General features: G+C 47.5%; 1 protein-coding gene across 3 annotated transcripts in view; it reads left to right on the forward strand.

Moving 5' to 3' along the window:
* MYH11 (myosin heavy chain 11) overlaps positions 1 to 27,058 on the forward strand; it is a 127,950-nt gene that overhangs the window by 46,439 nt on the left and 54,453 nt on the right. For all 3 annotated transcript variants that reach the window (XM_027117292.1, XM_027117294.1, XM_027117293.1), the window contains exons 4-7: positions 4,363 to 4,390; positions 18,450 to 18,552; positions 22,670 to 22,762; positions 25,913 to 25,976. In XM_027117292.1, coding sequence (XP_026973093.1) covers positions 4,363 to 4,390; positions 18,450 to 18,552; positions 22,670 to 22,762; positions 25,913 to 25,976 — 288 coding nt within the window. The remainder of the gene's footprint in view (positions 1 to 4,362; positions 4,391 to 18,449; positions 18,553 to 22,669; positions 22,763 to 25,912; positions 25,977 to 27,058) is intronic.

The following is a 27,058-nucleotide window of genomic DNA, read 5'->3' on the forward strand; positions in this document are numbered from 1 at the left end:
GTACACGGGCCTCTCACTGTTGTGGCCTCTCCCGTTGCAGAGCGCAGGCTCCAGACGCGCAGTCTCAGTGGCCATGGCTCACGGGCCCAGCCGCTCCGCGACATATGGTATCTTCCCAGACCAGGTCACGAACCCATGTCCCCTGCATCGGCAGGCGGACTCTCAACCACTGCGCCACCAGGAAAGCCCCTGATCTGACTCTTTTAAGAAGATTTTTCTACTATAATGCAATAGCACCTCATACCTGTCAGGATGGCTGTTATCAAAAACCAGACAGTAGTTAAGTGTTGATGTGGGTGTGGAGAAACTGGAATGTTGGTGCATTGCTGGTGGGAAAGTAAACTGGTGCAACCACTACGGAAAACAGTATGGTGACTCTTTGAAAAGTTCAACAGAATTGGCACATAATCCAGCCATTCTGCTTCTGAGCATACACCCCAAAGACGTGAAAGCAGGGACACCAACAGATATGTGTACACCCGTGGTCATCGCAACACTATTCACAGTAGCCAAGAGATGGAAGCAACCCAGGTGTCCATCAACAGATGAATAGATAAACAAAATGGGGTGTATCCATACAATGGACATTTTGACATGTGCTGCAACATGGATGAACCTTGAGGAAACGATGCTAAATGAAATAAGCCAAACACAGAAAGACAAATTCTGTGCGATTCCACTTACATGAGACACTTGGAGTAGTCAAACATCGTAAAGACAGAAAGTAGAATGGTGGCTGCCGGGGGCTGGAGGGAGGAGGCACTGAGGAGTTACTATTTAATGGGGATGGAGTTTGTTTGGGAAAATGAAAAAGGTGGACGGTGGTGATGCCTGCACAACAATGTGAACATGCTTCGTGCTGCTGAACTGGACACTTTAAAATGGTCTCCATGGTACATTTTATGTATGTTTTACCAAAATTTTAAAAGTTTATAAGAGAAAAAAGAAGACCCCTCCGGCTGCCCTGTGAGAACGGCAGGGGCGTGGGCAGAAGCAGGGAGATGGGAGGGGAGGATCTGGGCCTGAAGTGATGGTTCTCAGACCAGGTGTGGCAGCGGTGATGGGATGGGTCTACGCTGATTCATGGGAAGCAGAGCCTTCCATCCCCGAGGCCACTTCATGCCCTGGTTTCCTTCTTGTCACCTTAGACCTTAGGTGGTAAGGCTGCTTCTCTGGCCTGGGAAAGAGGCCTCACTCCTTCCCTGGACTGGTCCCTGCTGGTCTCTCCAAGCTGCCTTGTCTCCCAACGCCTTCCCTAATCCAGCAGAAGCCTTGGCCGCTAGGGATCCCCGTTCCATTTCCTGTGCCCTGTCCTGTATTTGGAACAGCAGAAAGTGCCCAGACTCTGATGCATGATGCTTCAACCCCCAGGTTGGTCCCTGAAGTGGCTGCGTGACTTTGGGTTACCTGACCTCAGTTTCCTTAAACTTAAAAGGGTTAGGATCAAAGACCACACAGGGAAAGTGCCAGAAAAGTGTATCTGGCCCATAATAGGTGTTCAATAAGTAGTAGGTGTTGGGTTCAAATCCTGCCTCATCCACTTACTGGCTGTGTAACTGTGGGCAAGTTTTAAAATGTCTCTGTGCCTCAGTTTATTAATCTGTGAAATGGGGATAAAATTGGTCTGTCTCATAGGATGTACGGGGGTTGAATGAGTTAATACAGGCAAATGATTGAAATAATGCATGACACAGAGAAGGTGCTAAGTAGTAGATACTATTATGTAGTATTTTCAGGGTCTAGCATGGGGAAGAATACCTGGTAGATGCCCTAAAAGCATTTGTTGAATGAATGAATGAGTGACTCAGTTTCTTGTGTGTATATTGAACTTCCCCATCAAGAAACTCATGTCTTCCAGGTTTGGGGTTGGCTTTTTTCAGTGCTCACCAAGCTACACCTTCTCTGTGTCAGGGACTTAGGGTTCAGGGGCTGGGGATCCAGAAACTGAGGGAAACGGGGTCCAGAACTGGATACTTCTGCCTATGAGCGGTTCATGGTTCTGTGGGGGCAGAGACACAAAGAGAAAAAAAACCAGCCTGGGACAGGGCGCTCGGGCAGCACAGGGGCTGTGGCAGTGGAGACATCTGTCTTGGAGATGGGCAGGAGCCAGTGACAGTTCCAGGATTTCTGTCTGGGAGGGTCTTAGAGGCAGCAGTCAGGTTACTTGATGGAGGCTGGGGGCTTTTCTTAGGGCTTCTTCTCTCTAACAATGTTGACTATTTGTGATAGCCTAGGAGCGTTGACGGAGATTTACAGCCAAGCCTCCCCCTGGCTCCATTACTGTGTGGAAGGCTTCTTAGAAGAGGTGTCATCTTTGAGACGGAGGGAAATGGGCAGGAAAGGAGAAGAGAAAGGCCTGCTAGGCAGCAGGAGTAGCCTGAACAAAGGCACAGAGTGCGTTTGGGGGTTGATCCGGGTGGGGTTGCTGGGGAATTAACAGTGATGGACATAGAAGTGCCAAGGCTGGGGAGGCAGGCAGGCAGGGCCGCTCACGGGAGGCCTCGGATGCCCCTTCTGGGCCTCATCTGAGGACACTGGGGGCCGTGGACAGCTTTTCAAAACTGCTTTATTAAGATAAGACTTGCATACCAAAAATCCTCCCAAGATAAGTGTAAAATTCAGTGATTTTCAGTAAATTGAGTTACGTAAGCATCACCACAATCCAGCTGACAAACCCCAAAATGATCCTTCATGCCTGTTTGCAGTCACCCCACCCCAGCCCCTGGCAACCACTAATCTACCTTCTCTCTTATGCATTTACCTATTCTGCACATTTCTTAGAACTGGAATCACACAGTATGTAGCCTTCTGTGTCTGACTTTTCCTTAGCATCATGTTTTTGAGGGTCATCCATGTAGCCTGTATCGGTACTTCATTGTTTCTATGACTGAATAATGTTCCATTGTATAGATTGACCACATTTTATTTATCCCTCCACCAGCAGATGGACATTTGGGTTGTTTCTACTTTTTAGCTATTATGATAACGCTGCTGTGAACATTTGTGTGCAAGTCTTGTAGAGATACATGTTTCTGTTCTCTTGGGTGGATTCCTAGGAGTGGAATAGCTGGGTCATATGATGAATTTTTGTTTAACATTTTAAGAAACTTCCAAAGTGGAAGAGGGTTAAGAAGCAGAGGGATCAGGCAGTTCAGCATGTCAGAAAGATTACTCTGAGAAGGGGTTTGGAGGGGGATGTCTCAAGATCCCGGGAGATCTTTGATCATAAGAGGCTGAGGGTTGTGATGGTGGGAATGGAGCAGGGAATGGAGTTAAGAAATGCCTGCCGCTTCACCATTGCCCAGCAGAGGATGTGATGCTCTGCTTTCTCAGTTATGGTTAACTGGCTGATGACTAAGGTGTTTAACCTTCCCCGTGTCCCTCATAGGGGATCTTGACTCCACCCGCTAAGGCCACTTTAAGAGCAGAAGGTGATCAGTAATGTCTGCTTAATCACGTTTAACCTCACGATGCCCTGTGCACCCACCAGGGTTCTCTGGTGGTTAGCGACAGAGACCTTATCTAGAAAAGGAATTTCTGGAGGAGTATTGGGGAGCTCACAGATGGGGTGGGAAGAGTGGGGAGCCAGCCTCAGAAAATGTTAGAAAACGGGGCTGTTTGGGCTCTGGGGGCAGGAAGTGAGGCCCCCTCAGGGCCTCCGTTGTGCTTCTCCATCCTTGATCCAGCTCGATGTTTGAGCTCAGAGATTCTGATTGCCATAGCCTAGGAAACGTTGTTGCCTCTTGGCTGGGGTAGCTTGTGGGTCAGTCTCACCAAGACTGTACATGATGGCGGGTGGGGAGGTGGGGGGGCAGGGAACATGGATCCTTAAGGACCATAGGATGCTCTTCTCGGAAGAAGAGGAAATGGATACTGGATTTTCAAACCAAAAATGTCCACTACCCCATATTCCAGATAAAAAAAACTGAACCATGGAGAGGTTAAGAATATTTGCCCAAAGTCATAGGGTGGGAAGTGGCCAAGTTGGAATGCCAGTCTGTCTGGATCCAAAGTCGGTGTTCTGTCTGTGACCTAATCTGGGCAGAGTGGGTCTCCTGGGACCCTCCAGAGCTAGTGGGGCAGGGATTCTCACTGCCTCCTGAACGCGTCAGTCTCCGGTATCTTTCTGGGGCTGCCTCCAGGACTTCAGGGGGTCGGGAAAAGTATCTAAAAGAGCCCTGCTGCCCTCTTGGCTTTGGTCTTATCCCCTATAACCTGGGCAATGAGCCCAGCTGGCCCCTTGTCGCCCCCAGGGGGGCCAGCATGTAGGAGCTTAAATGGGAGGCCTGGGAGGCACCATATCCAGACGATCAGCTCAGAGCAAATTCTAACTCATGGCTCTTTTTTTCTTTCTGTTTTCAGATCGAGAGGACCAGTCCATTCTCTGCACGTAAGTGGAGCTGCTTTTTCTTTTGTTTTTCTAGAGTCAAGATCCAACCTATTAAAGAAAAAGGTCCATGAGAACAGGGCTCTTTGATGTGTTTGCTGTTCCACGCACCCCTAAACTGCCAGGGATACCTGGTGCCGTCTTGTTCTGCGCCACCCCCTTTTAAAAACCAGCATTTATTGAGCACTTACTGTGTGCCAGGTCCTGAACTAAATATTTTACAGACAGAATTGCTTCTAATTCCATAACAGCTCTGTGAAGGTAGATGCCATTTCCGTTGGTGAGGAAGTCTTGGCTTGTGTTAAACAATGTGTTAAACAATCACCCTCAAATTTCACAATTAGTAACCACATTGTGCCATATTTGGTGGCTGGTGTCATTATTTCTTTGAAGACCTGGATACATAGTCAGAAGATACTAACTCAATTTAGAATCATTCAGAGGGTTTTCAGTGTTCAGGAAAATCTCTCCTGTGGTGGGCAGAATACAGGTACCCCTTGGAGAATTTGTGGACTTAGTTCAGACCACTGCAATGAAGTGAATATCACAGTAAAGCGAGTCAGGCAGATTTTTTGGTTTCCTAGTACATATAAAAGTTATGTTTACACTATACTATTAAGTGTTCAATAGCATTATATCTAAATAAACACCTGTACACACCTTAATTAAAACATGCCTGTTGCTAAAAAAATCTTAACTATCATCTGAGCCTTCAGGGAGTTGCAGTCTTTTTGCAGTAGTGACATCAGAGATCACTGATCACAGATCACCATGACAAATAGAATAGTAATGAAAAAGTTTGAAATATTACGAGAATTACCAAAACATGACACAGAGACATGAAGTGAACAAATGCTGTTGGAAAAATGCTTGACACAGTGTTGCCACAAATCTTTCATTTGTAAAAAAAAACACAATATCTGCAAATTGCAATAAAGCAAAGTGCAATACAAGTGCCTGGGATGGTCCCGCCAAGGTCTCCACCTCCTAATCACCAGAACCTGTGAATGTGTCAGGTGACATGGCAAAGGGGAATGAAGGTTGCCACGGCATTACAGTTGCTAATCAGCTGACCTTAGAATAGGGAAGGGATCGTAGATTATCCAGGTGGGCCTAATGTAATCACAAGGCCCTTACAAGTAGAAGAGGGAGGCAGGGGAGGAGTCAGAGGGAGATGCAGTGTGAGAAGGACTTCACCCACCATCCTGGCTTTGAAGATGGAGGAAGCCCAGGATGAGAACAGCTTCTAGAAGCTGGAAAAGGCAAGGAAACGGGCTCTCCCCTAGTGCTCCCAGAAAGAAACACAACCCTGCTGACATCTTGGTTTTAGCCCAGTACAATCCATGTCAGACTTCTGCCCTCCAGAACTGTAATATAATCAGTTTGTGTTGTTTTAAGTCGCTACGTTTGTATAATTTGTTACAGCAGCAATGGGAAACTAATACACCCTCCTTCCTTCTTCACCTCTACACCCACTCCTGTCTCACTCACTATTCAACAGATTGAATGGGTCTGTCCCACTGGTGAGTACTTGGCGTATAGGAATGAACCAAAAATAAATGACTTCTCAAGAGGGAAGACAGACACTAAAACAATAATTACACACTTCCCTTTGGTACTGCTTGAATTTACTGTTTGGTTCTGTGAAGGTACTACCTTTTCAGGAACTAAAAAAAAAATACATACACATTTTAAAAATCACTTAAAGAAATGTGTAATTACAAACTGAAAATTATGAAGAATGAGACATGTAAGGAACTAGGAGAATGTGTAAATCAGAGAAGTTCTAACTGGGGAGAACACTAAAGGTTTCCCAAAGAAGTGATGCAGAGATGATGAAGAAAAGAGAGGAATAGTTTACAGCATATGCAAAGACCCTGAGGTCAGATAGAGCGTGTTCTATCGGAGAAACTGAGAGATCAGTTTGGCCAGAGTGTGTCTCCCAACAAAAGCCCTCTGTCTGAGAAGAGGCATTACAGGACATTTAGGACTGTGGTTGCAAACTCAAAGGCCAAAGTCAACCAAGTACTGTTAATGTGTGAAAAGTCCTGGGTGTAGCACAGTAGGGAATGGTGGGGAGTGTGGTGAACTGGAGAAAATGGCCCATCTGAGGGGGGGAGCTGCTACCCATCTCCTGTCTACTGTTGCCAGGGGAGAATGCAGGTCCAATGTTGCCAGACTTTCCTACATTTCAGTAGAAGCTGGAAATCTAGGTTTCTATGTGAAATATCAAATTTTTAAACATTGGCACCTAATTTACATGAACACATATACACAGATCTCCAGCCAAATAAAGTCCATTTGTGGGCTGGCTTTGCCAATGGGCCACCTGTTTACAACCTCTGTCCCAGAACTTTGGGCCAGGAAGGGTCCTCAGAGATAACTGAGACTGCACTTCCTGCCCCCCCAACACACACCTGGTCAGTTACAAGCGTTGCAGGAAATTTTCATAGAGCATCAAAATCGGGAATGATTCATATTATTTAATATGAAAGTGGATTCAAGTTGGTCTCTGTAATAATATCTCCCTTTCATTCACTTGTATTCCAAATATTGCTTTGAGGGGGTGGGGCGGCGGCAGGGTGATAATTATGGTGGAGAATTGGGTCAATAGCACACAAACAGGCTGGTTATGGCCAGCGTGAGTTGTACGTGTCAGGGGTGGTCATGGCTGTTGGCGCTGGGGTCTCATACTGTGCACGTAGCTTAGAGAAACCAACCACGCCCTTCGGGAGGAAAACTAGCACTGGTGGATCTAGTGCAGGTGAGGTCACCACCATCCACCCAATGGATGTGTTCCAGAGTGAGGGTGAGAATAGACATGGGACTCTGCCGATCCCTCCACTGGTCTCGTTCCCCTGTGGCCCTGACGGTGTGAGCATCTCGCCTTGCCGAGCCCATTCTCTCCCCTGCATTGTCCGTATTGCACACTCGGAATCCCTGCATCTAGTTGGCATTTATACACAGAGGCTGCTTTAGAGGGGCGTTGCATACCAAGTCACAGATGCATTGCTTTGAGGATGTTTTAAGGGATTTTTCAATTTTACCTTTCTGTGGTTGATTGTGTTGACTTACAGGCTGTTGGTCCCCAGCCTCCATATCAAATGTGACTCCACTTCTCTGCAGGTCTCATTAGAATCTAGGGTCATCCATGGAAGGGACTGTCCACCGAGTTATGTCATTGAAAGCCTCCTTAGAGTGGGGGTTACAAGCCAGACCACCCGGGTTTCGATCCTGGCTCTGCCTCTCACTAGCTTGTAGCTTCAGGTACAAATTTAACCTCTCCAGGGCTCCGTGTTCTCACTATAAAGTGGGGAAGTAAGAATGATGATAATGGTACTTAATGGTACTTAATAGGGTTGTTGTGAGTGTTACATATATATGTGTATGTATATGAATATGTATATGTATATCTATATATACAGACACACATACTCATATATATGACTACTATGTATATATCTGACTAAGAACCAAGCAAGCCCTGTAAGCTAGATATTCATATGTCATGACTAACATGTGTGTCCTGGCAGAGCAGAGAACCCACTGCTCAAGTCCAGTTACCTCATTTTTATAGAGGAGGAAATCAGAGAGGTCATGAGATTTGCCCAGAGGCACACAGCGAGTTTTTGTCAATAGTGAGACTTGGACCTAAATTTCTTGAGGCCGTTGGAGGGCCCAACCCTCATTCGCTGGCCTTCACTGATGAGCCAGCCACAGCCCCACCATCCCCTGCCCCACCACAGACTGTGGCATCGGGGGTGAGGAATGGCTGGCATCTTTCGTATTTAGCACATCTATCTGGAGGAAAAGAGCTGCAGCCTGTCGCCCTGGCTCAACCACTCGGGGTATGAGCTGAGACCCGAGTGAGGAGAGGAAGCAAGCCCCGAGGAGGACTTGGGGGAGGAGTTTCGGGTGGGGAACAGCAAGGGCAAAGGTCCTAAGGTGGGAACCACTTGTGTTTTGAGGGTCGGAGACGGTCTGAGTGGGTGGGGCGCAGGGAGGAAGGAGAAGGGTAGGAGGATGTGGTCGGGGACATGGTCATGCAGGGCCTTGCAGGCTGGGGAGAGCGTATGGACAAGAGGTTAGAGCAGATCTTTCTGATCATTCAAGGAGGCCAGAGTGCCACTTGGGGATAAGCACTGATGCCCTAGGGTCTGGGGGACTGGGACTCAGTGGCAGGAGATGCTGTTGTCAGGCGACTCTCCCGTTCAGGGAAGGCAACTCAGGCCAGCAGGTGCCTCTGTCACTCTCCCTGGGGCCAGTGCTGACTCTTGGAAAACTGCAGGCTTCCCAGGGGTTTGCCTTTGTTGCTTCACCCACGGCCTGCCTTCGCTCCCAACCAGGCTTCCTACTTTGACCCCCTGCCCTCATCCCTTCCACCCTGTTTCTGAAGAAGAGGGAGAAACACTTCCTGGCAGAGGCCTGCAGCGTTTTTAAAGGAGTTTTTGATAACACAGTGCAGTGTTGAAGGGGCGCAGATGCCTCAGGAGAGTGGCCGCTGTGCTTAGCTGGCGAGGCTGTGGAGGCACAGATCTAGGTTTGCTTTCCCGCTGTGCTGCACGCCAGCAATTTGTTCTTGGGCAGGTTGGTTAAGCCTCCCAGCCTCAGTCTCCTCATCTGTAGAATGGGGGTATCAGTTGTGCCCACCTCCCAGGGTTGTTGAGAGAATTGAAGGAGCTGTGTAGGGGGGAGCTGAGTACGATGTTGGCACAGTGCAGGTGCCCGTGATTGGCAGCTGGGGTTCTGATGCAGCGCCGTGGTTAGTATCAACCAGAGTTCTGCTGAGCCCTGCTTGCTTGACCATGAACTGCGTAAAACCACCTCAGATACGTCCAGTGTGGGCTCTGTTAGACCTCTCTCCACAAACGTGGCTGCACGTCAGTTCTTGGGCCATTAGTTCAAGAGACAGATGGCCTGGCTTCACCCCCAGCAGCTCTTGACTCGGTGGATCTGGGGTAGAGCTGGGGAAACCTATGTTTTTATCTAGTGTCTTGGGCGACTGTGAAGCTGCAGGGCTGGTCAGCAAGCTGGCAGGGATTGGAAACACTTGTCAAGGGTCGTCTACACAGGGGATGCTGAAGGGGTGGCTGTGTCTGAGCTGTGCACCCCCGTCTGCTCTGGGTGGGGGTCTAGAGGGGGTTGTCTGGGAGCTGAACCTCCACCAGCAGAGGGAGGGAGCTGGGGTGCTGCAGCCCACTGGGAGCTCAGAAGGGCGGGAAGCGTGAGTCAGGGAGGACCGGAGGGTCCTGGAGATTCTGACGCACACTTTTCGGTGAGGGCGTCTGGCTCATCCCCCAGTTTGCTGACCCATTGGTGCAGGCCTTGTGGTAGGAAGACTTCTCAGGTTACCTGGTGGCTGCAGGGGTTAATGAGGGGGCCTCAGTCTTGGCTCCCGGGGAGCCTGGGCTGGGAGTGAGCCCACCCAGAGATTGGGGTCCTCAGACCGTTAGCTGACTCTCCTGGCTGAGGAAGTAAAGTGATAGTGGGGCATTTGGGTCCCTTTCACTCCTAAGTGATGCTATGACAACACTTGGAGGCACTGAGCAAGGCGACACGAGGACATTTTCGCTCCAGACAGACCAGGTTTTCATTTTGGGGGTGGCTTGTGTGCTAGATGGAAAAGAACAGAGTCCTGGTCTCAGCTCTGTCATATTCTCATGACATGATCTACAGAAAGCCACTGACCCTGTCTGAGCCTCAGTTTCTTCATCTAGGAAATGGACAACTGCACCTACCTCACAGAGTGGTTGTAAGGAATAAATGGGTTAATTCATAAAAAGCTCTTAGCACAGTGCCTGATGACGTGTTAATGCACAGTGAACACAAGTGCTACTTGTAAGTTACATTTGAAATTTCCACTAAGCCCCCAGCCATTCTAAGTGAAACCAAAGAAGAAAGTATAGGGTAACAGAAAAAGAATGGTAGCTATTAATATGCATAATAACCATGCCTATGGGTATTTTATCTTAATGCATTTTTAGGCATGGCCAGTGAATCTACAGCTGTCTGTTTAGAGATATTCATCTTAACCCCAGACCAGGATCAACAAATGCAAATGCCTAGGAGAGCCTGGCAGGTAATAGAAAGGAGTGAAGTGGGCCGGGAGTGGCAATAGGGAGTGGTGAAGACTGCGGCAAATTGGAAAGCCACAGTATCCATTCAAGGGGACAGCTGTGATTCTGCCACAGACAATTGATCCCTTGGGAGAATGTCGACCCAGTGTTACCAGAGGTCCTTGGGTTTGTCCCTCCCCAAGAGAATCCAGAACTTTGGAGTTCATAAAACGCAATGGTTGTATACACCATATGCTTATCTGCCCTTGCTTTTTCTATCCAACAGTACATTTTAGAGTGCATTCTGTCTGATCATATATAGTAGTGGCTGCCTGGAGATGCTGTATTTTATTTTATCAACTCTTATGGATCATAATTTTGGTTGTTTCCATTCCTTAAAAAATGTAAAAAAAAATACACACACACATACAATTGATCCTCATTATTCACTGATTCCATATATGCAGGTTTACCTACTTGCTAACATTTATTCGTACCCCTATTTCAATACTCATGGTGCTTTCGTGGTCATTCGAGGACATGTGCAGAGCTAAAATCTGGGTCCCCTGACGCACACATTCCCAGCTGAGGCGGAACAAGTTGACACTCGGCCTTCTTGTTTCAGCTCAGACTGTAAACAAGGGTCCTCTTCGTGGCATATTTAGTGCCACGCTTTTGAATTTTTGTAGCTTTTTTTTTTTTTTTTTTTTTAGTTATTTTGTTTTTTAAAACGTCCACCAAGTGTAGTGCCGAAGTGCTGTCTGGTTTTCCCAAGGGCAGGAGGGCTGAGATGTGCCTTATGGAGGAAATACGTGTATTAGATGAGTCTCCTTCAGGCATGAGTTACAGTGTTGTTGGCCATGAGTTCAATGTCAATGAATCAACAATATATTAAGTAAAGTGTCTTTAAACAGAAACACACATAAAACAAAGTTATACTATAGTGATTGGTTGATGAAAATTTTGGGACCAGAAGCTCAAAGGAACCTATCTGTGTGTTTCCCCTACAAGCGACGATGGTTCAGTGATCACTAATTCAGTGTTTGCAGTGGCTTCATAGAGCATAACTAGTGTGAACAATGAGAATGACTCTGTGTGTGTGTGTGTGTGTGTGTGTGTGTGTGTGTGTGTGTGTATACAGACATATACCTCTACATGCACAAACATACATTTTAAACTTCTAACTGAAAGTTAGCCTCTCCTTCAATTAAAAGCAATGTCAACAAATCATGTTATTAACAGAATTATTCACAGTATTAACAGATAGTAACAGTAACCGCATTGTTTCTAGACTTTTGCTCCACAACCTCCTCTGCACGTTTAGAGTTGTGAATGATGGGTTCTGAGTTCAGGTGCTAAGGAATTCTAATTGCCATAGTCTTGAAAATAGAGCCTGCTATCTGCTTTTCAAAAGTGCTTTTCCAGGTTTTTTTCCCCCAAATGTTCCTTACAGCAAACTCCCAAGGCCAAAGGACAGACTCAGGCAACAAATACTTATTTTGCACCAACTGGCACCAAGCAGGTGCTAGGCCTGGGGGTCCTGGTGCTGAACCAGATAAATAAGAGTTTCAGGTGGCGATTTAATTGTGAAGACAATGAAACGCATTGAGAGAAGATTTAGAAAATCTGTAATAAGTTTGGGGCTGATATGTATAGAGATAGAAAACTGGGAAACACTAAGACAAGGTAATTATTAATTCTAGGGGAAATCAAAGTTAGGCAAGAAGGAAGAGTAATCACAGTGACAAAGGGGCCCAGCTGTGTGCAGTGTTTCCATCATCTTTATAATGCAAACCCTGAGTGTTGATCTAGCCGGAAATACTATATGCGACCACATTGCTTCTATGGGGAAAGAGGAGAGGGTTAAACAGGGGCTAAATTATCATCTTCCACAATGAGAAATCAACATTTGATGCTTAACAATGAATAATCAAAAATTAGTGATATAATGCTACTTAGGTAAGTGGATATAAATGCTAAAACAACCTGCTGACTCGGTTTCCTAGTCTTTTCCAGCTCCCAGAGGCTGCTTACGTTCCTTGGCTTGTGGTTTCTTCCTTCATCTTCAGAGCCAGCTGTGTATCTCCTAATCTCTGTCTCTGACCCTCCTGCCTCCCTCTTATAAGGACACGTGATTATACTGGGTTACAGGATAATCCAAGATAATTATCCCTTCTCCAGATCCTTAATTTAATTTAAAAAGTCTCTTGTCTCATGTAATGTATTCACAGATTCCTGAGATTAGGATGTGGGCATCTTTGTGAGGGGTGGGATATGAGATCAGAGAGAGGTGGGTGAGGTCTTCTAGAGGAGTCTGAACTTTAAAATGGACAGAAAAGCACTGAAACACTTCAGCCAGAGGTCAGCAAACTCTGACCGGTGGGCCAAATCTGGTCCCTGTCTGTTCTTTTATTGTTTTATTGGGACATAGCCACTCCCATTTGTTTCCACATTTGCTTTTAGGACACCGAATGCAGGCCCCACCAAGCCTATAGTATTTATTATCTGTCCTTTACAGAATGGTTTGCTGACTCCTGGCTTAAACAATAGAAAAATATGTCTTGTATTTTAATGATAGTATGAATATTGAAGATAATGATATAAACAGAATATATAAGCATTAGGAGAGAAATGGTTGTAAAAGTAACAATAGGTAACATTTTTGTATACCTGGCATTGTTCTAAATGTTTTATATATTCACTCATTTAATCCTCATAACAATCATAGAAGTGCTTTTTATTATACCCATTTTATAGAAGAGGAAACTGAGGCATGGGAGTAGTTAAGTGACTTGCACGTGGTCACATAGGGCAGAGCAGAGACTTGAACTCAGGCAGTCTGGCCCTGGAGCCCACTGTGTTATTCTGCTGATTGATGCTGCAGGGGAAAGAGGAACTGCTTTTGCCTGGGGAGCTGGAGGCAGTACTCAAAATAGAGGCAGTGCTTAACTGGGCTTTGTAGGATGTATAGGAGTTGGACAGCACAAATCCAGAGGACTTTGCTGGCTGCAGGGGTGGGAGTCACATGAGGACCAGGGACTGAACAGCTCTGAGATTCAGAGGCAATTTGGCTTTTCTACCAATGGCAGACCACGGCTGAAATGGACTCAGAAATGGTGTTCAACCCTAGGAGCTAGGACAACCTACCTGACTTGTAAAATTATGCAAAATGAGAATGCTGAGCCCCTTGTTCAAAGGGAACCCTTTTGCACTGTTGGTGGGAATGTGAATTGGTACAGCCACTACGGAGAACAGTATGGAGGTTCCTTAAAAAACTAAAAATAAAACTACCATATGACCCAGCAATCCCACTACTGGGCATACACCCTGAGAAAACCATAATTCAAAAGGACACATGTACCCCAATGTTCATTGCAGCACTATTTACAATAGCCAGCACATGGAAACAACCTAAATATCCAATGATAGATGAATGTATAAAGAAGATGTGGTACATATATACAATGGACTGTTACTCAGCCATAAAAAGGAATGAAATTGGGTCATTTGTAGAGATGTGGATGGACCTAGAGTCTGTCATACAGAGTGAAGTAAGCCAGAAAGAGAAAAACAAATATCGTATATTAATGCATATATGTGGAATCTAGAAAAATGGTACAGATGAACCTATTTGTAGGGCAAGAATGGAGACACAGATGTAAAGAACGGATATGTGGACACAGAGGGGGAAGGGGAGAGTGGGACAAATTGGGAGATTAGGTTTGACATAGATACACTACCATGTGTAAAATAGATAGCTGGTGGGAACCTGCCGTATAGCACAGGGAGCTCAGCTCGGTGCTCTGTGACGACCTAGATGGGGGGGGTGGGGGAGAGGGAGGTCTAAGAGGGAGGGGATATAGGTATACTTATAGCTGATTCACTTCATTGTACAGCAGAAACTAACACAATATTGTAAAGCAGTTTTACTCCAATAAAAAAAAATTAATTAAAAAATTATTTAGAGGGCTTCCCTGGTGGCGCAGCGGTAGAGAGTCCGCCTGCCGATGCAGGGGACACGGGTTCGTGCCCCGGTCCGTGCCCCGGTCCGGGAAGATCCCACATGCCACGGAGCAGCTGGGCCCGTGAGCCATGGCCGCTGAGCCTGCGCGTCCAGAGCCTGTGCTCCGCAACGGGAGAGGCCACAGCAGTGAGAGGCCCGCATACCGCAAACAAACAAACAAACAAAAAATTATTTAGAAATTCAAGATCGCAACATCAGAGCATTAAATCAAGCACAGGGCCCTCCTCAGTATTGTCCCCATGGGACTGCACAGGTCACACACCCATGAATCCAGCTTGGCTGGGGGCTGAGGGGTTAAGCTGCCATTGGGTACCTCCTTCCAGCCACTGAGGCTGGACTGATTAAAAGGACTTGGCGGGGCTTCCCTGGTGGCGCAGTGGTTGAGAGTCCGCCTGCCGATGCAGGGGACACAGGTTCGTGCCCCGGTCCAGGAAGATCCCACATGCCGCGGGGCAGCTGGGCCTGTGAGCCATGGCCGCTGAGCCTGCGCGTCCGGAGCCTGTGCTCCGCAACGGGAGAGGCCACAACAGTGAGAGGCCTGTGTACCGCAGAAAAAAAAAAAAAGAGATCAATTTCCAACTTTTCATGCCAATTTATTGACAAATTAGAATGAATACATGGCAGTCATTCACGGGTAAACTGATTTGAAAAGAAGATCTAAATGGATTATTATTATTAGTCTTTAAGAACTTTAACTCAGTAACTTAATTTCCAAGGATAAGCTGCATGGATAGTTTGTTCCTATAACAGCTTAGTGTCCACCGTCTTTCACTTAAATACATCAAGACTGTTTTCAAGGTTTGATGACAACCTCTAGTCATATAAACTATATGCCACAAGAGTTTGTCTATTTCAAACCACTTTCCTTCTTGCTTTCTTGCAGAGCTAGACATTCCGAATAATCAATGCTGACCAAACCTTCATACGGATAGCTGCAATATAGCATTTCATTCCAAACACCTGTTAGAGCATAATTAAAATATCCTTTAAAAATCAATCTTTTCTGAAACTATGCCACTCAAAAATCGGTGTTTATGAAGCAATGCTTGTATGATTTCAGTTGCTTCAAGCTGTGCCCTTATGCTGGCAATGAGGTTTTTTGCCTTTTGTTGCCAATAACAAATTATAGCCCTGAAGTTATAAAATATCTAACTTCCTCCACAACTAATGTGATATATTTGTAAGACTTGTGTTAAATAATGTTTGAAAATAATTTCATGTGTAAAAAAGAAAAAAAAAGTGTAGTGGGCAGAACATGGGCTCTGGTATCAAGCAGACCTGCATTCAAATCTCACTCCTCTGTTCCCTATCTGTGTGATAGCAGGAGCAGTTATGACCTAGAACACTACTTCAACCTCTCTGAGCCTCAGTTTCCCCAGGTGGGTGATGGGGATAATCAATGACTCCTTCATTAGGTTGTTGGATTAAATAAAAAGATTTCTGAGCCCAATAACATAGAGTAGGTTTTCAAGAAATATCAATTTCTATTCCCCATTCCCTTCCTCTGACCTTAGAAAGCAAGTTCCTAGAGGGTTAGGCCTGTGTCATGGAATGACTTTGTGAAATGTCATAGAAAGAGTCCTGACTGCATTGGAACCAGAGACCTGATTTCAATGCTGTGTGTGCTCTTGCCTCGCTGTGTGATCTAGGGCAAGTTGCTTACCCATTCTGGCCCAAAGTTCCTCTTCTGTAATAACATGAAAGTGATATGTCCTACCTTCAGAATTGTGGGAGGGGAGGTAAAGGGGATAATACATGTGAAACAATTAACATAGGGCCTCCACTCCCCTTGAAAAGTCAATTCTCTCCTTAAAATTAAAGAAAAAAAAATTTTTTGGACTCAATTGTCCTCCTCAAGAAAATAAAGATAATGCCTCCATGGCTCCCATTTCACAAAGTGCCTCTGAGGCCATATGAAATAATGTGACCATTGGGAATAAAGGCCATTAGGAAAGGGGAGAGGACAGTGTTAATATCGTCGCGAGACGTGGAGACATGTTTCAACCTTCCTGGAGATCAGACACTTGATTTCCGGATGGTGACCCATGGGGTTGCGTCTGACAATTCAGGGCACATGTTTCTTTCTCTGCCTCCCTCCTTCCCTCCTCCCTCCCTCCCTCCCTCCCTTCCTCCCTTCCTTCCTCTTTCTCTCTTTTTTCCGTTTAGCCATGAGCAAAGTTATTAATGGGCCCTTGGCAGAGCAAGTTAATTTCTTTATTTCCTAATTAGGAAAAAGGGCAAGCACTGCACTAGTGCTGGTGGCAGTGGTTCAGTGTGGAGAACCTTGAACCGACCTTGGGGTAGACAAATTCAGACTTAAAAAAAATTGTATGTTTCAGAATATTCAGTGACCTCAGCAAATGAGAGTCTAGGCAAAGGAAGGAAAAACAAAAACCAAAAGAAAATCAGAGGAGAGGACAAGAAGGGAGAAAAGATTTGGTTGAAGTCATCTTTCCCTTTCACTGAGAATAGTGGGAGTCAGAGGCAGTGTCTGGAATCCTTGGATGAAACAATTCCACCACCATGATCTCCAGTGGCCAAGAGAGGTAGCTGGTTCGAGAAGGCCATTTAATCCACTGCTCATATTCTAGGAGTACTCTTTTGATAAGACAGACAACATCCTGCTGATCTAAACTTATCAGTCATTTACACTTTAGCATGAATTACTTCAACCAGGTTTATTCTTTGATACTTGACTGAGATCATTAGCTAGCCACCTGACCATTAGAATGGGGTTCTCCAGAGGATGAAGGGGCTTATGTCTGTCCAGTGGCTGATGGGATAACCAGTTCTTCTCCTTCGTCCCCTTCTTCTTCTTCTTCCCCTTCTTCTTCTCCTTCTCCCTCTCCCCACTCCCCCTCCCTCTTCTTCTCCTTTTTCTCCTTTTTTGTAAGGGGACCTTCAAAAAGTTGTAACTTATATCCTGGTACTCTGAGAGGTACTTATGTCCTTCCTGGAAGGCAGTCTCTTGCCTGATCATTCCATCTCTAACAAGGCTAATAATGTCTTTTTTTTTCTTTATAAAATTTATTTATTTTTGGCTGCATTGGGTCTTTGTTGCTATGTGCAGGCTTCCTCTGGTTGCAGGAGCAGGGGCTACTCTTCGTTGCGGTGGATGGGCTTCTCATTGCAGTGGCTTCTCTTTGTTGCACAGCGCGGGCTCTAGGTGCGTGGGCTTCAGTAGTTGTGGCAGGTGGGCTCAGTAGTTGTGGCTTGTGGGCTCTAGAGCACAGGCTCAGTAGTTGTGGTGCACGGGCTTAGTTGCTCCGCGGCATGAGGGATCTTCCCGGACCAGGGCTCGAACCTGTGTCCCCTGCACTGGCAGACAGATTCTTAACCACTGCACCACCAGGGAAGTCCCTAATAATGTCTTTAAAATAGATAATTTGCAGTAAAACTATTCTGTATGATACTGTAATAGTGGATACATTTCATTATACAGCTGTCAAAACCCATAGAATGTACAACACCAAGAGTGAACCCTGATGTAAACTACGGACTTTGGGTGGTAATGATGCATCAGCGTGGGTTCATTGATCGTTACAAGGGTACCACTCTGGTGGGGGATGTTGATGGTTGAGGAGGCTGTGTATGTCAAGGGGCAGGGGCAGGGGCATATAGGACCTTTGTACCTCTGCTCAATTTTGCTGTGAACCTAAAACTGCTCTAGAAAATGAAGTATTTATTTTTTAAAGTAGACAGTTCCAAATAAACCTAAGTTTGTACCTTGTTAGGAAAACTCAGCTTTCTCTTTTACTCTTTTCATCTACATCCTTTCCTGCATCCTCTTGGGAGGAGTGGATTGAGATATGGAGCGGGGTTTGAAAACCCAGCCCAGCTCTCTGCCAGTGGTGGGCAAGTCTCCTCCCCTCTGGGAGCCTCAGTTTCCCCATCTGGCAAATGGCATGGAGCTGTGGAAAAGTACCCACAGAACACCTGTGTGGGGCTGTTTCCGGTGGGTCACTTTTCCCGTATCTTTCAGAGGCGAGTCTGGAGCTGGGAAAACTGAAAACACCAAGAAAGTCATCCAGTACCTGGCCGTGGTGGCCTCCTCCCACAAGGGCAAGAAGGACACAAGTATCACGGTGAGTGGTAGTTCCTGCCCTGTGGCCACGACTTAGCAGATGGGCCCCCGGGCTCGTGGGCTGACCGAGGGAGAGACAGCACCGTTCAGAAGGCCAGGACTTGGCGTTGTAAGGACTCAGGGCTGTGCTTCACTGCCCCTCCCCAGACAGCTCACCAGAGGGCTGCTTTTCCTCCTGGGTGGGCCCGTTTGCGTCTAGGTGACTTCTCACTTTAGCCAGGATCATCTCCTGAGGGGTCCTGTCCTGTGAAATGAGAGGAGGAGTCTTGATTGACATCAAAGCTTCTCAACCGTGGCACCGAAGTCATTTTGGACTGAGTAACTGTGGGGCTGTCTTATGCCTTGGCGGGTTTTAGCAGCATCCCTGGCCTCTCCCCACTGGAGGCTGGTAGCAACCCCTGCCCTCAGTTATGCAGCCAAGAATGTCTCTAGGGACATTGCCAGGTGCCCTCTGGGGGGCACGGTCACCCCTGCTGGAGAACTACTGCCTGAACTGAATCTCTGGAAATTCCCTAGTGTTGAGGGACACCTGTCATTCCTCCATGTGTCCCTCAGATGGGAACCCCAGGGGATGGGAACATTGGTGTCACTCAGCATATGGGCTTTGGTCCAGTGCCCTTGACCGAGCATCTACTGTATGCCGGGCGCTGCCAGGATGGGGTCCAGCGATGAGGCTACGAGGCACTGTTATTCTAGCTACTGAGCTTTTGGACTCGTGGGAAAGAGAGACAGTCATCAAATAATCATACAGATCAACCCATGGTGATGCAGTTTGATTAAGGCCTTAGAAGGAAAGAAGAGGCTGTTTCTAGAATCATCCCTTCTTGGGTCCATCCCTCTCTTCCTCCTCCGTCTTAGCCCTGCCTCGTCTGTCCCAGAGGAGGCGACAAGCAATGGGGCTGCTTGAAGGACCTGCCAGCGCCTCTGTGTGAAGGTTTGGGGTGGGGACAGGGGAAAGGCAGAGCGGAGGCCTGAAGAAGGCTTGGGGTGTCACTGGTTCCTGCCACTCTGGATCTCGCTTCTGGGGCTCAGAGGCAACACTGGAGTAGCCACAGAGGCCAGTTTGTCTGGAGGCCCTCGGAGATCTCGGGTGGGCTCTGGTTGTAGCCTGGGGAACCTTCCTCCCTCAAACAGACGCAGGAAACCCACACTGTCTCTGGCACCGTGTATGGGAACAAATAGCGCCAAAGTTCACGTGGCAGTTAAACACCACTTCCCACCGCCTTTCCTTTTCCTAGAATAGTGATGATAAGTAATAGTAATACTTAATAATAGTAACTGATCTTTATCAAGCACCTGCTATGTGCCAGATACCTTTTTCTCTGTGTGTGAGAACACATCTCAGACAGCATCTCATGAGATACAGTTTTAAAGACTGCACTTCGGCTCCAGCAATTAAAAAACTTTGAAATGTCTGAATCTCTAAGAAATTAGAAAAGACAGCAGCAAAACAGAAAGGAAATTGAATCCAAGAAAAGTTGCTGCTTTCCTAGTTGGAGAATCTTGGAGAATCCAGGCTGTCTGAGCGGGGGGGGATTGAAATCGTATATTCTCCAGACCCTGATGTACGTGTGATGGAAATAACACTGACATTTGTTTTATACTGTATTGTTCAACCACAGCAAGGCCCATCTTTTGCCTACGTGAGTAACTGGGAGTGTTTTCCTGGTGTGTACGGGAGGCACGGAGTGTGTTTAGATGTGCATGCTCCTGTCGCACCCACTGAGCCCCATAGCTGATGGTAGAATGGGCTAGATCCCCGAGTTTCACAACCCAAACCTACAGACTCACTGAAACACCATCCTGCGGGTGTCCAATGTCAGTGTGGGGCGTGGGGCGCGTTGCCACCCGCAGGACCTTGGACTTCCCAGGGTTGACCTCCAGCCGGGAATGGATTTCCCCAGTTCAGAATGGATCTCATTACCCTTCCCACCAATGTGTCCGCCACCAGTAACCCTGACTGGAAGGCCCTGGAGACGTCTGTTCCATCTGGTTGAGCCTTGAAGGACCTTCTGGCCCTAAAGCTTCCCTGGCTTGATTGACAGTCAGTTAATGGCACTGCTGTGGCATGCCTCTCTCCCCACTCCCTGCCATCATCCCTAAATATCTCCCCTGAGCCCTGTCCCCTGTGCACTGGTGTGTCCCTGTGCATGTGTGTGCAGTGCGTGTCTGTCTTTGCATGCCGGTTGCTTGACCCAGGGCTCCGGAAACGGGAGTCTTGGTGTTCACGAGGCACTAGCTTTGGTGGCATGGTAAGGCCCCAGCTATTGCGACACACAACCGGGCCCTGCTCAAACCTCTGCATGTGTAAACTCATCTCTAACTCAGAGCTTGGGGGGCTGGCATACAGGTCCCAGCCTGGGAGAGACCCTCAGATCAAGAGATCCTAGCGTGTGCTAGGATCACGCTCAATCCATCTTAGTTAGACCTGGGCGGCAGTGTCATGGATGAATCAGAAGGAGAATCAGGCTTCTTATATGGGATCTGCTCCTGTGTGACTTTGGCCAAGTCACTTAACTTCTCTGGGCCACTGTCTCATCATCCATAAAATGAGTGGTTTGGACCAGATCTTCATGTTCAGAGCTCTCCTGAGAAGGATCTTTTGGCCCCAGCAGCTGGAACTCCCATTCTAGGAAGGGAACTTTTTTCTGGGGATATTGGGACCCCAAGTTTGTGTTGACAGAAGTGACCCCATTAGTCTTCTTCCTGCTAGTCAAGCAAAGCCCTTTGCTCTCATCGTAAATTTCCACAAGTCCCAATTATGGGGATTCTACTGTGGCTGGGATTTTCACAGAGATGACACTTTTTTTTTTTTTTTTTTTTTTTGCGGTATGTGGGCCTCTCACTGTGTGGCCTCTCCCGTTGCGGAGCACAGGCTCCAGACGCGCAGGCTCAGTGGCCATGGCTCACGGGCCCAGCCACTTCGTGGCATGTGGGATCTTCCTGGACCGGGACACAAACCCGTGTCCCCTGCATCGGCAGGTGGACTCAACCACTGCGCCACCAGGGAAGCCCAGAGATGACACTTTTATCTTCTTTGAGAGCTGTGAAGGAGGAGGGCATGTGAATAAATAGACACGTAAATTAGTAGCTTCCTGTTCTGTTCCTTTAGGGACAGCCACCCATGATGCCCTCCTGGTGTATAGAGGAGCAGGGAGAAAGCTGTGCGCTGCCTTTTCCCTTCTAGAACCTTTCCCAGGTTCTTTTTAGCCCAGCCCAACTGCCCTGAAAAAGAGGACAGGGGAACCAGCAGAGAAAACAGGAGAAAACCCTCAGGACCCGTACTTCCCAGGGTCGGCCTGGAGGAGGAGCTGGGTAGGAGAGCCGCTGAGCCAGTCTGCAGCCGCCGTGTCGTGGGGATAGGCAGAGAGCAGCTCGATGCTTCCTGGCATGATTTACCTTGTTGGCCCTTTCCTGCAACAATTAATCACGTGACCGCGTTTGTGCACAGGAGCCCCTCAGAGGGGGCCGATGGGCTGTGTACAGTCTCAGCTGCATTTAACCTGATGAATGGAGCTCAAGCAACCTGCTTTGAAGCTTTGTTCTGCAGTCGGTTTGAAGTATTCCTGGTGGGTTTTGCGCATTCCTTACTTGTCTTCCATAGGAGACTTCAGAAAACTGGTCCTGAGAAAGGAAAAATTGCAACTATAAAAAGAGGCACTAAAACCATCAGAAGAAGGGTTGTAGTGATTTAGCTTGAAGAAAGCTGCTTGTCAAACATAAGCAGCAGCAAGACTGTCGTGTACAGCAGGGCAGGCTGTGCACTGCACAACTCCATGGATTCACTATGATGTAAATGACATCCTGGTGTTGTACAGTGTGGCAGTTCTCAGTGGCAATGATGTCACATAGATGAGCAGGCCCTATCTAGGAAAAAGTGGCCTTCCTAGGTGATGTCCTTACAGATGTCCCAGCTATAAGAGAGCTCAGACATTTGTTTCTCTTCTGAAATCCTTGAGTAAATCTGGACATTAGCATTGGGGGTCTCAGATAGGTAGGTGATAGGATAGGAGAGAACCCGTGGGTTAAGGGCAGAATTTTGTGACAACATCTGTCTATGGCAGAGCTGTCAGTGTCTACGTCACTTTCTCCAATAACTAGATGTGAATGAATTTTAGGGTGAGCTGGAAAAGCAGCTTCTACAAGCAAACCCCATCCTGGAGGCTTTCGGCAATGCCAAAACTGTCAAGAACGACAACTCCTCACGATTTGTAAGTAGGAAAGCCACATGGGTTTTCTGGAAAAGGCTTGGGTGCCCTGGTTTCCCCTCCTGCCTGAGAATGCAGAGTATGTGTGTGCAGGGACGTCTGAGGCTGAAGGGATGGAGGTGTGCATTGCAACAGCATTTTGCTCTGCATCTCCAGTCCTGTCTTGACCTTACCACCCTGCAAGTGCTCCAGCCACTCACTCCCTCATTCATTCACTCACTATTCATTCAACAAATATTCTTTCAGCATCTGCTTGCTAGGCTCCCTGTTAGAATTTGACATTCATAATTCATTCAGTAAATATTTACTGAGCACCTAGTAAGTGCTAGACACTTACACCCAATACTCATTTATTTATTCAGCAAAACATGCATTGAGTACCTACTATGTACCAAGCACATGCAAATTTCAATAAACATTTATTATATACCCACTGTCTACAATCATTCTGGCAGGCATTTTTACACACACCATTCTCTCTCTCTCTCTCTCTCTCCGTTTGGCTCATTTTCATTAAGTGCCTACTGTATAGCAGACCCTGAACTAGACAGCAAACAATTCAGACATGGTTCCAGGCTTCACAAGGCTTGTGGCCTAGTTGGGGAGCCAATAGTCAATGATGCAGGACTTCCCACACAGGCTTTCCCAGGTTCCAAGGCCCCCCCCCCACTTTCTCACCTGAGCCTAATGGGGGAAGGAGAACTCTGAACACAGGTGGTTGATGACACTTACACAAAAATTATCTTGTTGTACAAAAGAAGTGGGGGCCTCCACTCCATAGGAGAGTCAGAAAGATACTTTTTTTTTTAAGAGGAATGATGCTTTTTTAAAAAATTATTTTGTTTATTTATTTTTGGCTGTGTTGGGGTTTTGTTGCTGTGCATGGGCTTCCTCTAGTTGAGGCGAGCAGGGGCTCATCTTTGTTGCGGGGCTTGGGCTTCTCATTGCGGTGGCTTTTCTTGTTGTGGAGCGTGGGCTCTAGGCGCACGGGCTTCAGTAGTTGTGGCATAAGGGCTCAGTATTTATGGCTTGCGGGTTCTAGAGTGCAGGCTCAGTAGTTGTGGCACATGGGCCTCGTTTTGCTCTGCAGCATGTGGGATCTTCCCAGACTAGGGCTTGAACCCGTGTCCCCTGCATTGGCAGATGGATTCTTAACCACTGCACCACCTGGGAAGCCCAGAAAGATACTTTGATGAGGAAATTTGGAGGAAAGACTGCATCTGAATTCCACTAGTGAGGAGGCCCCTGCTGATTTGTGGGTGCCCCTCTGAACTGTCAGTCACCAGATGGGACCCTGTGAAAAACTCTTTGTAGAAACCTCTGCCCCGCCCACGTAGAGCTGCTCTGTGGGTATCTCTGTGTCCTGCATATTCACACGCATGGGCCCCAGCCTTGTCAACCCCAAGACCCACTTCTTATTACAAGTAATTATGCGGTGTTCCCTTTCCTTCCCTGAAAAATTAGAGTCATAGATAACATCACCTACTACACACATCAGATTAAAAAAAAAATAGCACAATGCCCTTGCTATAATATGAAGGAGAAATAAAACAATTCATAATTAAAATGTGCATTTCAGCATATCAGTTCTCGGGCCAGACCACATATGAAGACACAATGAACTAGTCAGACACTTGCATTTATATCCAGAATCACTGTGACCTTGACAGCTACAAATGCAGGCTGAGACGAGGGGGAGTTCGTTTGGGGACTGAAGCCATGGGATGGGATTTTCCAGAATGATGACATACTCTTTGGAAAGCTCTGAACCAAAGAACAATTTGCTCTCAAGTTACATGGATATGACATTCCTACAAGAGAACAACATTAACATTTTTTGTGTGTTTTTATCTAAAACACCATTAGGGTCTAGGCTCAGCTAATTATAAACAGGTTTTTCACCTCCGTGAGTGTCAGGTGGGACATTTGGAAGTCATAGGGTAGGTGGCTAATGCTTGGTGTCTGGGACTGTCTTGGTCATTGCAGGATGCCCAGCATCCTTGGCCCCTGTCCACTAAGAGCAGTAGCTGCCACCGTCATGTAACAATTCCAGTCCCTCCCCCAGATTTCCAAAATCCCCATGGGGTTAGTGCTGGCTGCACCAAGAAGCACTGCATTTGTGCGTTGTAACCCAGTGCAGAGTTTCTAGGATGTCAGTAAATGAGAGCAAATTCAAAGTGAATCCCTGCAATGTCCCCACTCACTGGTGCCCCAGGTCTTCTCGGGAGGAAGGCAAGATGGCTCCAGGGCCAGCAGGCTCCCGTGTTACGGTTGCAATAACGTTCATTGTCCTGAATCATTCTACTGTCTGTCTCGCTTCCTGATGGAGAAAGAGGGAGGCTTTTGTCGAGGCCCAAGCAAGCCTAGGGGACGGTGCCTCCCACCACGTAATCACGGGTGGGTGAGGGCGGTAAGGATACGATCCTTTGTCAGCTGTTAAGAAAGCAGGAAAAGGGCCGGTGCTGCCAGAGGCGGGACCTGGCTGTCCTGGGTTCTGTGGTTCGGCTGAGGCAGAAGGCAGGTGGATTGGCATCTTTTCCAAGTGGAGAGATCTGATGGGCCGCGGGGCTGGGGGCATGGCCCAGCCCTGCCTACAGAGCCTCCTATGCAGGGCCTGCTCAGATAGCGCGGCTCCCTGGCATCACTGTTCATGCTCACCTGCCCCAAAGAAGCGGTTTAATTCGCAGCTGGATGAACTTGGGCTTGATTGATCATGGAGGCCAAGCGTGTTTCTGGGCAGTGGGGCAGCGGGGGAGGCCTCCAGCCACTGGGTGTGGCAAATGTGCCTTCTACTCATGCCTCTACCTCTTAGGAGCACTACCACACTGGGCAGGTCCCACTAGCTTTCTTGGCCTCAGTTTCCCCACCTTTAAAATGGGGAGAGCTATGATGGACTGAGGGTCATTGCAAGAGCAAGTGAAATTGATTTGAGAAAGTGTTTTCTAAGTTCCTCTGTCGCCATAAGGCCCTCGATCTTCCCAGCTCAGGAGATGCTGACCTGTGAGATTCTTGAGTGTTTGCAAGAAGCTCTCTCTGGTTTTCTTCTTTTTCCCTTGAATGCTCCCTGACTCCTCTCTCCCCACTTGCCTGCAGCATGAGGGTGAGGGGCTGAGGCTGGGGAACCCACCATGAACTGTGTTTTCCTGTTGGCAGGGTAAATTTATCCGCATCAACTTCGACGTCACGGGTTACATCGTGGGAGCCAACATTGAGACATGTATCCTTTGCTGAGCCTGGGCCACCTGGGACTCCCACCCTTGGTCCCACCAACCTCCTGCCCAGAGCCTGAGGGGGGCACAAGAGCCACCCCTCTCTCCCCAGGCGCTTGGGTACCATCCAGAACGAATCTCCCCTGGGGTTGTTTTCCCCTAACAGCAAGCCTTGTAGTGTGGTGGTCCCCAGGTTTGGGGACCTCAAGCAGCCTGTGTTTGATTCTGAGTGGACCTCTCCCTAGCTGAGCGATCTTGGGCTAGTTACTCAACCTCTCTGTGCCTCATCAGTGAAATGGGGATGATAATAATACCTGCCTCATAGAGGTGTTGTGAGAATCAAGTGAATTCATTCATGTAAAGCTCTTAGAACCGTGACAGAATAAGGGCTGGTTGAGCATTGGCTATCGTGAGAACTTCGCTTCATCCTTTTCGAGCCAGGGTCCAAAGCTAAACCCGGACCCCTTGTCCTTCTTAGGAACAGGGCGGCTTCAGCCCACAGACAGGACATCAACGGAAACAGGACTTTCCCAGAGGAACAGCCTGCTTCTGGCAAAGCAAGCAGGAAGCTGTTTCTGTAAATCTAAGGAATCAGAATCCCAGCAGCCCACCAGTGCCACCCGTGCTCCTTAGCACCCCAGAGGGGGCTCAGGGCGTGGCTGGGGTCAACTGACCAGGCCCCATCCCCACCTCCCAGAGCTGGGCAGGGATTAAATGAGATACAGCCAAAGACACCCATATTCTCCTACGGGGGGATAAGGAGACCATAAATAGCCTCGTGTGGGCTCAGAACGGGTATGGCCACCAGCTGAGTTCAGGTTTTCAGAAGTTTCTGGATTTGGGAATTGCAGATGAGAGTTTGTGACCCTGTATAATAAGAGGCGTTGGGAGGAGAAATTAGTCTACATGACCTGACATGACAGAGCGGGGGTGGGGGACACAGTCTAATCCAATGGATTTGGGAGCACAGAGAAGTGATCATTCATTCTTCAGTGGTTAGGGTTTTGCAGATTTTGTCATAGTCAAGTAGAGCCTGGTTCTTACATGGGGAAATCCACCTGGTACAAGAGCCCAACCACCCATGTGCCTC

Source organism: Aethalodelphis obliquidens, unplaced genomic scaffold (genome assembly GCF_003676395.1).
Source record: "Aethalodelphis obliquidens isolate GAN/ISIS:26980383/991018 unplaced genomic scaffold, ASM367639v1 scaffold18, whole genome shotgun sequence".
In the NCBI taxonomy this organism is placed as follows: Eukaryota; Metazoa; Chordata; class Mammalia; order Artiodactyla; family Delphinidae; genus Aethalodelphis; species Aethalodelphis obliquidens.